The sequence below is a fragment of the Strix uralensis genome, chromosome 13 (genome assembly GCF_047716275.1).
Source record: "Strix uralensis isolate ZFMK-TIS-50842 chromosome 13, bStrUra1, whole genome shotgun sequence".
NCBI lineage: Eukaryota > Metazoa > Chordata > Aves > Strigiformes > Strigidae > Strix > Strix uralensis.
The window spans coordinates 21807359-21820486 of record NC_133984.1 but is presented as its reverse complement, the minus strand read 5'-3'; the positions used below and the strand labels follow the sequence as shown (position 1 = coordinate 21820486).

The following is a 13128-nucleotide window of genomic DNA, read 5'->3' as shown; positions in this document are numbered from 1 at the left end:
CCGCGTCCCCACAGGCCCAGGCCTCCTCCTCCCCCGGCCCATCCCCTCTCCCATCGCCGCAAGAGCCGCTACCGGCCCCGTTTGTCACCCAGGGCCCCCAGCACCGCCAGGCCGGGCCTCCCCCCACCCCGGGCGGGCCGAGGGGAGAGACGCGGCCCGCGGCCACACCCCCCCTCAGCGGCCTGGCGGTGCAGCACGCACTCTGATTGGCCAGCGGGGCAGTCACTCAGGCGCGCGCGAGGCGAGGAGGCGGGCTCTCAGCCGCCACTGCCGGGTTCCGTCGCCCCTTGCCGCGGCGGTTGGGCGCGCGCGTGCGCGCGTGCGTGAGTGGGCGGGGCGCGGGGCGGCGCGCGGCCCGGCCGTTAGGCGGTGGGCGAGCGGCGTGTGCTGGCGGGGGCCCGCTCCCCCGCCCCGCCTCCCCCGCCGCGGCCCGTCACGTGACGCGGCCTTAGCGTTTACATTCGAAACGGGCGCCCCCGCGCCCCCCCCCCCCCGCGCGCTCCCCCCCACCCCCGCGCACCGCCCGCGGTGACCGTTTCGGTTTCATTTCCGGGCGGCTGAGGGCGAGGAGCGGCGGCGCGGAGCCTCCCCGCAGTGCCCCCCCGCCCCCCCCCGCCGCGGCTCTCCCCTCCGCCCCTCGCACGGCCCCACCCCCTCGGGCTCGCAGTGAACCGAGATTCCCCTTCCCCTCCCCCGCCCGGCACACACACCCCTCCGCCTCTTCCCCCTCCTGCGCCGAGAGGGAGAGAGAGAAAGGGAAGGGAAGGGAAGGGAGGCGGCGCCGGGCCTGGGTCTCCCGCACCGAGCCGCCGCGGCACAACATGGAGGAGCTGGTGGTGGAGGTGCGGGGCTCCAACGGGGCCTTCTACAAGGTACCGGGTGCTCGCGGCTGGGTCGGGCTGGGCCTCAGGGGAGGGAGTGGGGCCTGGGACGGGAGGAGGAGGAGGCGGCGGCGGTGGCGGCTCCTCCTCCTCCTCCCCGCTCTGAGGGAAAGCGGAGGCCCCGGGGCAGGAAGGAGAGGAGGAGGAGGAGGAGGAGGAAGAGTGGGGCAGGGGTGGAGGCCGTGGCGGGTCCCTCTGGGTGTCTGGGGAGAGGGAGCCGAGCCCCAGGGGCAAGAGGAGCCGGGGGCCGCCCCAGGGCTGAGGGAACTCAAGGCCTGGTGAGGAGGGAGAGAGGGAAGGCGAGAGAGGGCCCCGCCGTCCGAGGAGGCCTTGGGCCTTCCCCCTATTGTGGGAAGGGGCGGCCCTCGCGCTGCCGGTGTGGGAGAGGAGGCGAGGAGAGCCCTGGGCCGCCTTCTCCTTGGCCCTGGAGCGAGGATCAGGGCTGGGGATGGGGCATTAATTGCTAAATCCTCAGCTTTCGTTGCTACTTAAGGAAAGTCTGTCTCGCTCTCTAGGTTTCCAGGAGAGCTGCACTGCTAGTGCACGGTGTTTAAGGCGGGGGAGGGGGGGGGGGCTTGTTAAATATACGTTCATGATAAAATGCTGTCGTGGATTCCTGCTGTTAATGCCATGGCAGGGGACACTGCCTACTGATATTTAAGAGAGCATTGGTTGACCAAATATGTATGTGCTGAGTTGCTAAATACATTTAATTATCAAATGTACTTCTTACTGAAACTACTTAGTGGCATTCCACGTTTGTTTCCAAGCTCCTGTGCTGGTGCTGAATAAAGCCATCGCTGAGGCTTGAACATATATGCTGAATGCTTAATATTTTCATTGATACTGTCTAGTATTGCTGTGGCTTTGGTGAGTTGAGTTGTATTAATCAGCATATTAATAGGGTATAATTTGTGGGTTTACCCTCTTCACAGAAAAATAAAATTTGGACACATTGGTTTTGGGCCTACTATCATTGACATGTTATCAACACATGAGAAAGTCATGTATCAGTTTCTGCAAGTCTACTATCGTTTAAATGTTCCTAGTACTTTAAAAATTGGGCCTAGTTATTGTGCGACATCCAATATTTATGTTAGCAATGAAGGAACAGGTAGAATTTCACACTCTGATGTTTGTGTGGGTAGGGCATGTTGATATCCAAATGATACAGTTCCAACAGCTCAGAGTGTTTCTAAGAAAAAAGATCTCTTAAAAGCTTATTTTTAAAATGTGATAATTCCTTATCCTGAAAAATAATATTTTTTTTAAAAAAAAGTATGTATGAAGCAAGTCTGTAAATATGGTAAATAAGCATCCTGTGGGTTTGCAGTGTTGTAGCCAAAGTCCTAGATCTGTATATTGCTTCCTGGAATTAAGTTATTTAGCACTTTCAAAAATCAGTTTTACGTTTTTAAAGATACAGTATTCACTCAGAAAGAAACAGAAGGCATAAGAGAACTTTTATGAGGCTTTAATCAAATTATATGAGAGTATGTACACAATCATGCAAAATAGATGATGATAAAAATGTCATTGTGCATTCTTAGTGACAAATATTGTCAAAGAAACCTGGGAGAATGGAAAGCTGCTGTAACTTTTCTTGGTTACATTCAGTTTTGACGACATGGATACCTGTACCCCTTTTTTGTCTGTAATATACAACATTTCTGGTTGTAGTTTAGGTGAAAATTTCCTTTGAGCATATGTTTATGTGAGCTTCTTCATTAATCATGATTTAATGTATCCAAGTTATAACACAGACATTGTCTCCAAGTTGCATATTATGTTTGCCTTTTAACTTTTAGGAACTTAAACATAGGAACTTTTTTGTCTCCTCTTAATCTCTAACCAAGAGGACTTTTTAAATTTATCTAATGGGACAAATGGGGCACACAGATTTTTTTGGTCTTCGCTTGTATTACCTCTCTAGGTGGAGCATCACACTTTAGATAAATGCAGCAACTTTTTCTTTTAAACTAAAAAAATTTTAAAAACCAACCAACCAAAAAACCCTCATGCAGCTATGTTCAACATAAACCAGGAGTTTTCCTCTAGCCTGTATTACTTGAATTTGAGGTACAATTTTTTCTTTCATCATAATGTCTGACTATCACTCTGTTACTAAGTAATTTAGCTTAAATGTTTTCTTGTGAGTTTTATGCCCTTCTTGGAGAGGGAGGATTTGGTTATAAAATGAATTGGTTGACCCAATGTAACAAGAAGTGTGTGATGTCAAGTGCAAATTTAATTGCAAGATGATTTTTTTTTTCCTTTAAAAAGTTTCTTTAAGCAACCTCCTGTGAAATGTTTTACAACAGTAACACTGCAAACAAATCAAAAGCAAAACAATTGTTTAATTCAATCTCATGGTTTACTGGTAACTTGTGGTAGTTTCTTTGGCTTTGGATCATTCTGAAGATCTTCATCAGAATATGTAAATGTTTTGGAAAAATACTCCTCTATCTTGCTATTAAGACTTGGAGGGAGGAATATGAGGCTGCTAGGGTCATGAAGGGACTGAGCGCACAGGTAGGCCCCTAACTGCCACTTCAGGTTTTCATATCCTTGTAGCTCTCCTTGAGGACCTTATAAATTCAAGTCCCTAAGCACTTAGTTTCATTTCTGAATCTACCCAGCAGCATCTTGATCTTGACAGTACAAAACTGGTGCCTAATTGTCACCTAAGCCCTACTGAGAGTAATAAACCAGTCTGCTCTGCTTGTATTACCTGTGGGACTCCATCCAGAATGCGTTCCCGAGATACATCTAGAGGGATCATGTTCCACACAAACCATAGGAGATGGTTTGAGGATGCATTCATACTCAACTGCAAGATTTGAATTAAAATTTCATACTGGTCAGGTGCACTACGTTTCACAGAGTACTGGCGTGTGTTGGTGTGACTGCTGTAGTGGAGACTGAGTCTTTCTGAATGGTATTAAAATAGCACTTGGTGAATACTTCATACTTTCATGAATTTTTTCTCCTTGGCTAAGATGAATTATTCCATGGAAAGTGCAGTCAATGAACATGATTCAGGGATCATTGACAACCTGGAGATGCTTAGTCATGACTTGGTATGTTGCTGGGCCCAGAATCCTTGGAAAGAAAGGATTAGATTCTGTTATTTATTTTAAGAAGACTTGTCCAACAGGCCACCAGAACTGTGAATCCTGAGAGGGAACTGCCTCTTTGCAGCTCACAGCTAAGTAACTGAATCTTGAAGATGTGTGTTATTGGGGCATATCTTTTCACGTCTTTTCATGTCTTTTCTTGTATAGGTGTAGTAAACCAGGTTTTGAAGTTCTTATCACATTCTCAGAGGACTAATAGACAGTCCTTTGTCTAATCTTTCCGGGACTAGCTTTAGATGTTATTTCCCTCTAAAAGGGGACATGCTGGATGCCTTTCCAGCATGGGATTGATTTTTCTTTTCCAGTTTGGGAGTGATTCTCTCTTGTATCCTCTGCAAAGATGGAAAGCATCCTGTTTATGGGGCAGATAGTTTTGGAATGATGTTTGCTGTTAACATCTATATGTTGTCTGTAACCAATTTTTGCCACTTCTGGCTCTATAACCTTGTTAAAAATCTTCCACTTTTTATCCCAGTAGTTTCAGCACTTTGCCATTGTTTTATTGGTTTTATAGATACTTTACATTTTTTTGTTGAAGCTACAATTGACAAAATCATTCATCTTAGTTCTTTATTACTTCACGTCTCACAACTGTTCCTTTGGCCTCCTGTTACATTGTGTATCAATTTTTTCTTTCACTGTTCCATATAGACATGCCATCAACAACTATCTCCAGTCTCTTTGTACAAGCCTGCCTACTCAGTCCTTCTGAGGGTGATAGCCTGTACCCTTTTCCCTTGTTCAGTTGCCATTTCTGTGATTATTCTTGCCCTATTCTGTTTCTATGGCCTGGCTTTCTCAGACTTGATTAGCGTGTCAGTTCCCTTTTAACTTTCTGCTTCCAACAGGTATGAAATGTAAAAACTGTTACGCAAACAGTAGATGCACATTTGTGTCAACATAGCATTTTTTCTAAAATCTTAAAAAGCATATTTTCCCTACTTTCACTCCTTACAGTTAATTTTCCTTTATTAAAATGGTTGACAATGCTCACATGTGATGATGTGAGCAGACTTTAAAAAAAGCAACAAAACTTCATGGCAGCTGGAGCTTTTATTTGTTCCTTTGAAGTGTCTGTCATTCCATTTAGCACAAAAATAACAAATATACTGATGTTTCCAATAATTCTTACTTTGTATCAAATAATTTGTAAAACCTAGACTGTCTTAAGCATATAACCGTTCTTAGAATGTGAACACTCATGTGCTTGAGAAATGCCATGACATGTCAATGTTGGATTGTAAACTTTTTAAATGAATTATGTCTGAAGCAAGGAGAGAAATGTTCATGGCTTACGTGACTGAAAGTCAAATGTGGTGTAGAAAACTTAGCACATTTGATTTTCACACACACACACACACATCAGAGAGCAAGAATCAACCTTAGCCATTCTGTTCACAGAAGTAAAAGCAAACCTTTTTCACTGATTCTGATTTCTTTTTGTGTACTCTTATTTGGTATCTCTACCGTTAGTGATAACCCAGCTGCTGTAGTCTTTCACCGTCCTGTTCCCTCATTTTACTTCCACCTAGTTTCACTGTGTTCTTGATACTTTTCATCTATGTGTTCTCATTCATCACAGCCAGTGTTCTGTCCCTTCTTGGGTGTGCATTTCAAACTTGCATATATGGACCTTTATGTTTCAATTTGCATGCCCAACTTAGACTATTTCAAAAAAGACTGATGAATGCTTATTGTACTTTTCGTAATACTTTGTGTGAAATCAGTGCCTCTTCTCTGCCTTTACTGACGTCTGGAACTGGCTTGTCCTGTGTCTGAACTTTGCTTATGGTGTTAAACGTCTCATTTCTTTTTAGCGTGGCATATAATTTTACACATATCACAGAATAAAGAAAACCAAACAGTTCTGATAAGCTTTAATTTTGGTTTTCCAAAGGCATTAATGGTTAAGTATTAATTTTTTTAATGAAAACTTAGAAATGTTTCAAAACATTTCTATTTGTGCTTAGAAGTGTACAAATACATAGTGCTGTAGAGTCCAAATACATTTTACTTCCAGATCTGTTTAAATATTTATACCAGAGGAAAATTGATATAATGCTATGATACAGACTATGGAGAACTCATGTGATAAGTACCTCTGACATTTTTCTGTGTCACAAGAAACTGAAGAACAAGGAAAGCCACCTTTCTATGGGTAGATGGGTTTAGACAACCAAATATTTAGGCCATTTATATATTTTTGTCATAATTGTTTTTTAAGTGTGAATCTCAAATGGAGGTAGGCAGAAGTGTTTTATATATTGCATGTTTGAAATTAGGTATTTGGCATATTGGGTATATAAGGCATTGTTCACTTTGTAATTAATTAAAAATTCATCACAATGAATTTTTGTGATTTTGCAAGGCTGGAAATTAAAAAGCAGACAACAGTGATGACATGAACTTCTTTGGCCAGGCTGCAGTGAAAGCCAGGCATTCCATCTGTTTCTGTGGTTGAGTCTTCTGAACTTGGTATAAACTAAAGAAATTATGTCAGTTTTATAATTTTCACCAGCAATGTCTGTATTGAAGTTACCTGTGTATGGTCAACAGTTACCCTGAATGTTCCTGGTTTGGGTTCCTTCGGGTCTCTGAGTAGGGACCAAAGCAGTGTTGAAGACCTGTTTAAGGAGAGCCTAGCTCAATACTACGTCAGCTAGCTGTGTCCCAAGTTTTACTTTTTCCAGATGGCAAAAGTACTAGAATGTTTAAAGGTCTTAGGCTAGTCTTCAACTTCATAACTTACATTTATCTGTGTCACCATCTGGTTTACTTATTAATGGTAGGTTTTAGCATTATTACTACTAGTTAGGTATATTGCTGTAGTCACTGGGATTCTACTCAGATGACTTGGATGTTAGGAGGTTTCAGATCTGAATGAGTTATAGTCTTGCTCTTTGCTTGTGTGCTTGTGTATTTTTCTGTAATGTTTACAGAGCGCTCTTTAGACCATCTTTTGGTGTTTGCATCACCATAGGGGGGATAACTTCCTCTCCAAAAGCATCTTTCATAGCAGAAGTGATTTTTTTACTCTTTTATGGATATGAGAAAATTAAGTATCAACAAATTCTTTCTCAGGGCATTGTCTTGTGTTACTCTTACCTGTTTTCCTCAAGGTGTTGTTGGTGTCATTTCTGTTGGATTTACTTTATAAAATAATCTCTACTTTTGCATTCTCAAGTGTTAATAATACTAAGTCCTATTCTTTTCCATTTGGTAGCGTGAAGGAGTCATACCAAATACTTGGTAGTCATTACAGTATTTTTCAGGTATAAAAGGCATCCATTTCTGCTACATCTGTAAGAACAGGTACTTCAGAGTTACATGTGACAAATGTTGGAAGCAATGTGGGTGGAGCCTTTGAAGGTGATGTGTGTAATGTTGCGAAGTGAGTCAGGACTACCATAGTATTTGTCAAGTGCATGTCCAGTTCTGGAATTTTTTTACAGAAGACACAGCAATGTGAAACATTAGATCTGTATCTGGAATGATTAACTGGGAGTTCTGTTGCCTCTTTATGTAAATAGCCTTTCTGTACTGCTATCAACATGATCCTGAGATGTGATCTTAAATCTGTTTTGTATCAAGTCATTAAAAAATATAACTGTGCTTGTAATCCCCTTGGAAGAAATATCTTGGAATTTTGAAATATGTAATTATGTAAATACTATTAGAGACTGTTTTAAATCTCCTTTGGATGCTAGCAATAATTAAGTTCCTGGTAACCTTATTCTTACAGTATTGAGAGGTGAGGAAGGTATAAAACCATTTTTTGCTGTTGTCATTGTGGCTTTGCTTTGATTTCTATTCAAGGTGGCATCAGTTATTTTCAGATTAACTAGCATCGCACTGTTTTCTTGTACCGAATGTTTCTGATTGTGCACATGTACTGCTTAATTTTAGTTATAACCAGTTCTTGGAGCTCTGTATCAGTCATCAGGTATTGCTCTTCTTTGTTACTGAGATACTGCTGCAACTCAGGAAATACTTTGAAGTACTTTTTATAAAGGAAAAATATCACAAGAATTGTTTAAAACCATTTAGGTTCCATGTGAGAAAAACTCTTACCTTCGTGTAAGAGATGAGCTGTTCTTGTCTTGGAAACTTGAAATGCGAGGACAATAAAATGTTCCACAGTTCATTAACTAATTCTTCTTCAGAAGTGGTAGTTACTACTAAATTATTTTCAATTTACTGAGAACTTTTTTATCTACTAAGATGGATCTCCATTGGTACAACAAACTTTTTTGCTCAGTCTTGCTCATGGGCTTTCATCTACCTACCTTGCAAGGACATACAATATATGGACAAATATTAGTGGACTACTCAGCACTTCAACAATGTTTATCCATTTCAGACATTCATAGAGATTTTTTTTGTAAAAAGGAAACAAACCCCCCCCCAATCTTTTCATCCCTAGTTGCCTCATGACCTCCATCATTTGAGGCTATGAAAAATATTTTCGTTGGTTCTTTGAGTATTGACCTTGCTGTTCTGTAGATGGAGGGGGACGTTTGGGCTCCAAGCTGAAAACTGATCCGACATCAGCCAGTTGAGTATGTAAGGCAGGAAAAGCCCTCTTGGTGCTCTGTACTTGGCTTTGTACAACTGCTACCCATCCCAGAAGAAAAGTGAAGGAAGGCTGCAGGGCATTTATCTTAAGTTTGAGCACTAGGGAAGTTAAGTGTGATGAAGTAAATAAGGGGAAAACTGTGCTGAAATAATATAGATGAGTTTTGCTAGTGAGATACTCATACTTGCCTTGAGGTAAAAGAGAGGAGAGAGGATTTTTTTTTTTTTGAGGAGTACTGATGTGGTTTGTTTAATACACCTGTCAAAAGACAAAGTGTGATGATAAAATCAAACACTTTAAACTTTTGTTATAAAACTATTCAGAATAACATCTCCCATTACTTCTAAAAAGTAGGAAGAATGGATGCATAGCTTGGGCATTCTGTCGGTCTATCAGTACGCTGGCAGTCCTGACCCCAAGGAGGTTATCAGCTTTCAGTATGCGTTTTATACAAGTCTATTGCAAAATTTAAAAGTCTGACTTGAAAGCATACTTAAATTTTGAGTTTCGTCAATATCTGTGAAAGGAAGGCAGTGTACAGGTTTAAAATTATTTTTTAAAATATCCCTAAGCGTATCATAATTATACCTCTTTTTCTACCCAGGCATTTGTAAAGGATGTGCATGAAGATTCTATAACAGTTGCATTTGAAAACAAGTAAGTGTATTGCTGTTATACCTACAAATGATAGAGTATCAGCCTTGCATTTGATTAACCTAAATATAACTTAATAGTATAGAGTAGCATCTTTTAGATGCTCTAAGCTTGCTGCTAGCATGTTTTAGAATTATGTTTGATAGTTACCGTGTTGTGACATTTCTATATAAGTGCTTTTAATTGTTTAAATATTTTTAAGTACAAAACTATTGGAAGATAAGCATGTTGTTGAATTTATATGATGACAACCCATGTTTGCATGAGTCAGCAGTGGTACCATGATTGCCTCTTTCTCATGTGAATGTCTTATTTTAGATTTAGCAGATTACATTATTAAAAAATTTGGTTTATAGATGAGTGATAAGTACCAGTTTTTTAAGCTAGAAATGAAGTGATGATCCTTTTCTATCATTTAAGGACATAAAAAGTTAACCTTCCATTACACCATTTAGTTCAGGTTTCATTTCCATCAGGAAGGAAATAAAGCACTACTATATACTTTTTCCTGTATATCTTTGTTATGGCATCATCTGTTGTATTCTGGAAATTGTTTTCTAGTTTTTTAAAAAATAGTCTTTTCTTGTCATGCACATTTTATCCAGTCTCTATTAAAGAAACTTGAAATTAAAACTATTCACACTGAATCTCGATCAGGTTTTCAGAATTTATAGTCGAACCAGAGAAGAAGAAGAAACAGGCATGTTTTGAAGGAAGTGTGCAACTGTGTTATGAAATGTTTTTTAACCTGTGTTTCTAATGCTGGGGTTAAAACCTTTAACTGTAAATAGAATAAAAACTGCTGGAAGATTTCAAAACAGTGCAGGTAGCATCAGGGATTAATTTAAGATGCTTAATGGTCACTTAGGTGTGTTCTTATATACATTGGATCACATTACCTTTAATACATATATGCACAAAAGCTCCACAAAATTTGAAAATGTAAAATTAATGGATTGAAAGTGTTTCTGATATCTATTTACAAAGAAGGTGAGAATGTTTAGGCCATTCACTGTATTTTATTTGTAGCTGGCAACCAGAGAGACAAATACCATTCCATGATGTGAGGTTTCCGCCACCTGCAGGCTATAATAAAGATATAAATGAAAGTGATGAAGTAGAGGTATGTATGCTCCACTAACAATGTTTGTTCTGAGAAGTGAGAGAAGACAGGGTGAAAAATGTCAGCCAAGCCAGTGGAAGGTTTGCTTCCATGTTATATGCCATCACCTTTTTTGATTCCAAGCACTACATAAAGCACGATGTCAAGCATGTCATCAAAAAGAGATTTTAACAGTTGTAAACCATACAGCTGTATTGGAGTTCCATGTACTATGACCTGCATACTGGTTTACAAACATGATTGGTGTTTCTTGGATTATAGAACAGTTCTTTATCAGAACTGAATTAACCTAGAAATAGGTGCTGGATTGTACCTCTTCAGTTGTAGGATCTGTATTACTGAAACTTCAAGCTGGAAGAGATAATTTGCATTATATGTGTGTGTACATAAAATATAAAAATGTATATGTGCATGTAAATACTTACATATATGTAGAGAGACTGGTTTTACTATAGCACATGCCTAAAAGTTCCTTGTTTTATAAATTTTTTTTATATAATTACTTTTAAAAAAGAACTTTCAAGATTTACATTTTGCCTGCATGCTATTTAAGTTTATTTTGATTTGAAAGAGAAGAAAATGGCAAAACTTCTTTGGTGTGGATGTGGCTGGATCATGTATGTGCTAAAGAAGTGTAGATATGTGTCCTCTCCCTTCCACCCACTGGTAGGAACTCATTAGACCTACACACAATTAGAAATACTATTGATTAAATATTAGCAGATGTAAAAGGCTCAATTACCTCTCTTCTGACTGTATGGAAGACTGAAGCAACTAATGCCAGTATACTGGGTACTTTTTTTTTAATCTATCTGTACAATCTTATATGCATCATTTTATATCCTACCTGTATTTGCAATAGCTGTTACATGCTTGCTGTGTAGTGCTTAGAGACTTTAGGTACCAATATATTTTGCTGATTTTGTCCCTATAGCAGAGTTCCTGATCATAATCGTTACTGTCCGTTTTTGTGATGTCTTTGGAGAATGCTACAGATATGTAATGTATATGTATTTTGTTTAGGTTTATTCCAGGGCAAATGAAAAAGAACCCTGCTGTTGGTGGTTGGCTAAAGTGAGAATGATAAAGGGTGAGGTAGGAATATGCATATATATATACATTTTTTATATTTATTTATACTTTATTTTTCTTATGTTGTTTTTTATATTGATGTGCACAGTGTTTTTAACTTGTCCCTCTTCATTTTCAAAGAGTTTCTTGATTAGGACTGTGGCAATTACCATTAACCTCAACCTGAAAAGTTAAAATTTTACTTGTACAGTTAACAAAAGCACCTTTCACTTAATAGCATAATGCTCACTCTTGTCATAAAATGTGTAGCTTGGATGATTTTATTATTTTTATATCAGTTCTACGTAATAGAATATGCAGCCTGTGATGCTACATACAACGAAATTGTCACAATTGAGCGTTTGAGATCTGTGAACCCCAATAAACCCGCAACGAAAGATACTTTTCATAAAATCAAACTGGCAGTTCCGGAAGATTTAAGGCAAATGTAAGTACAAGCATTTCTTTATAACTTGTTTTAAAATGTGGGTAACTTATTGATTCTGAAACAAGAAGGAATAAAAATGCTTTTTACTGCTCTAAATTAACTTTTAAAGTTATCATATAACAATGTAGAAAATACAAATGTGGATGTGCTCATACTTCAGAAAAGATGACTTTTGAAATGCAGTTTAATCCTGGAGGAGGAAATAATTTCTTCAAGGATTTAAGGTTTGTGTGCAGTATAGATTAAGATTTTTATTCTTACAGCTGTTCAGTGAAGTGCACTAATTAATCTGAATCCATTCTTTGTCAACTTTATTGATAATTTTCAAGTGGTCACTCTTTCATTGATAAGAGTATTTGACACTGTGCAAGTTGGTATTTAATGGTAAAAGAAAACTCTACCTTATATTGTAGGGCATAAGGCGTTTTGATGATGGCTGAGTGAACAGTTGTGTAATAATCAAACCTCCTGTAGTATAATACAGAAACAGCTAGTTTTGTCCTAGAACACGGACATGTCATTCTCATGTAAATATAACTCTAAAACTCAGATTAAAACTGAGTCCTCTTTTCTAGCTTCAGATCACTTCTGCTTTTTTGTTAGATGTTATTGCCTCAATAAGCTATAAATTTAGGAATAAGCTATAAATTCAAATTAAACTAAGAATTTCTGAAGTTAATGTTATAGTACACAAGTTCACTAAGTAGCAGGTGGACAGAAGACACATGCAGAAGCAAAATACAGCACGAGATGAGCATAAGGTCATTAGAATGCTCCAGTGGTTACAGTCAAGTCACCCATCATACTGCTTATTGTAACGATTATAGCTTTTTAATGTGGTATTGCTTAACTGCTTTGTCCTTTCTGAAATACTCCTAGTCCTACTCATGTGAAGACAAGGAAAAATGAGTAAAATAAATGATGTCAACAGAATAAAGTAACACCTGCATTAAAAAGGAGGACTTGGATATATTTATTTAGATTCTTTGTATTAAGAAATCAGTCTTTTTGGCTCTGAACCATAAATGCAGCAGTTACTGTTTTTAACTTTGTAGTGGTTTTATTCCTAGGTGTGCCAAAGAATCTGCACATAAAGACTTCAAAAAGGCAGTTGGAGCTTTTTCTGTAACATATGATTCTGAAAACCACCAGCTTATTATTTTGGTAAGTACAAATGTCTAACCATACCATTGGCAGTGGTTTGTTTTAAAAGTTCGTGTGTAAACCATTGTGTTTTC

General features: G+C 39.3%; 1 protein-coding gene across 5 annotated transcripts in view; it reads left to right on the top strand.

Moving 5' to 3' along the window:
• The first annotated feature begins 586 nt into the window (after window positions 1-586).
• Window positions 587-13128, top strand: part of FMR1 (fragile X messenger ribonucleoprotein 1) — a 33601-nt gene continuing 21059 nt past the window's right edge. Inside the window, exons 1-6 of one of the 5 annotated variants that reach the window (XM_074882263.1) lie at window positions 587-872; window positions 9199-9251; window positions 10278-10371; window positions 11395-11466; window positions 11742-11890; window positions 12961-13054. In XM_074882263.1, the coding sequence (XP_074738364.1) occupies window positions 822-872; window positions 9199-9251; window positions 10278-10371; window positions 11395-11466; window positions 11742-11890; window positions 12961-13054 (513 nt within the window). In that variant the 5' untranslated portion in view covers window positions 587-821. The remainder of the gene's footprint in view (window positions 873-9198; window positions 9252-10277; window positions 10372-11394; window positions 11467-11741; window positions 11891-12960; window positions 13055-13128) is intronic. The other 4 variants (XM_074882264.1, XM_074882262.1, XM_074882265.1 and 1 more) reach the window with 4 other exon arrangements.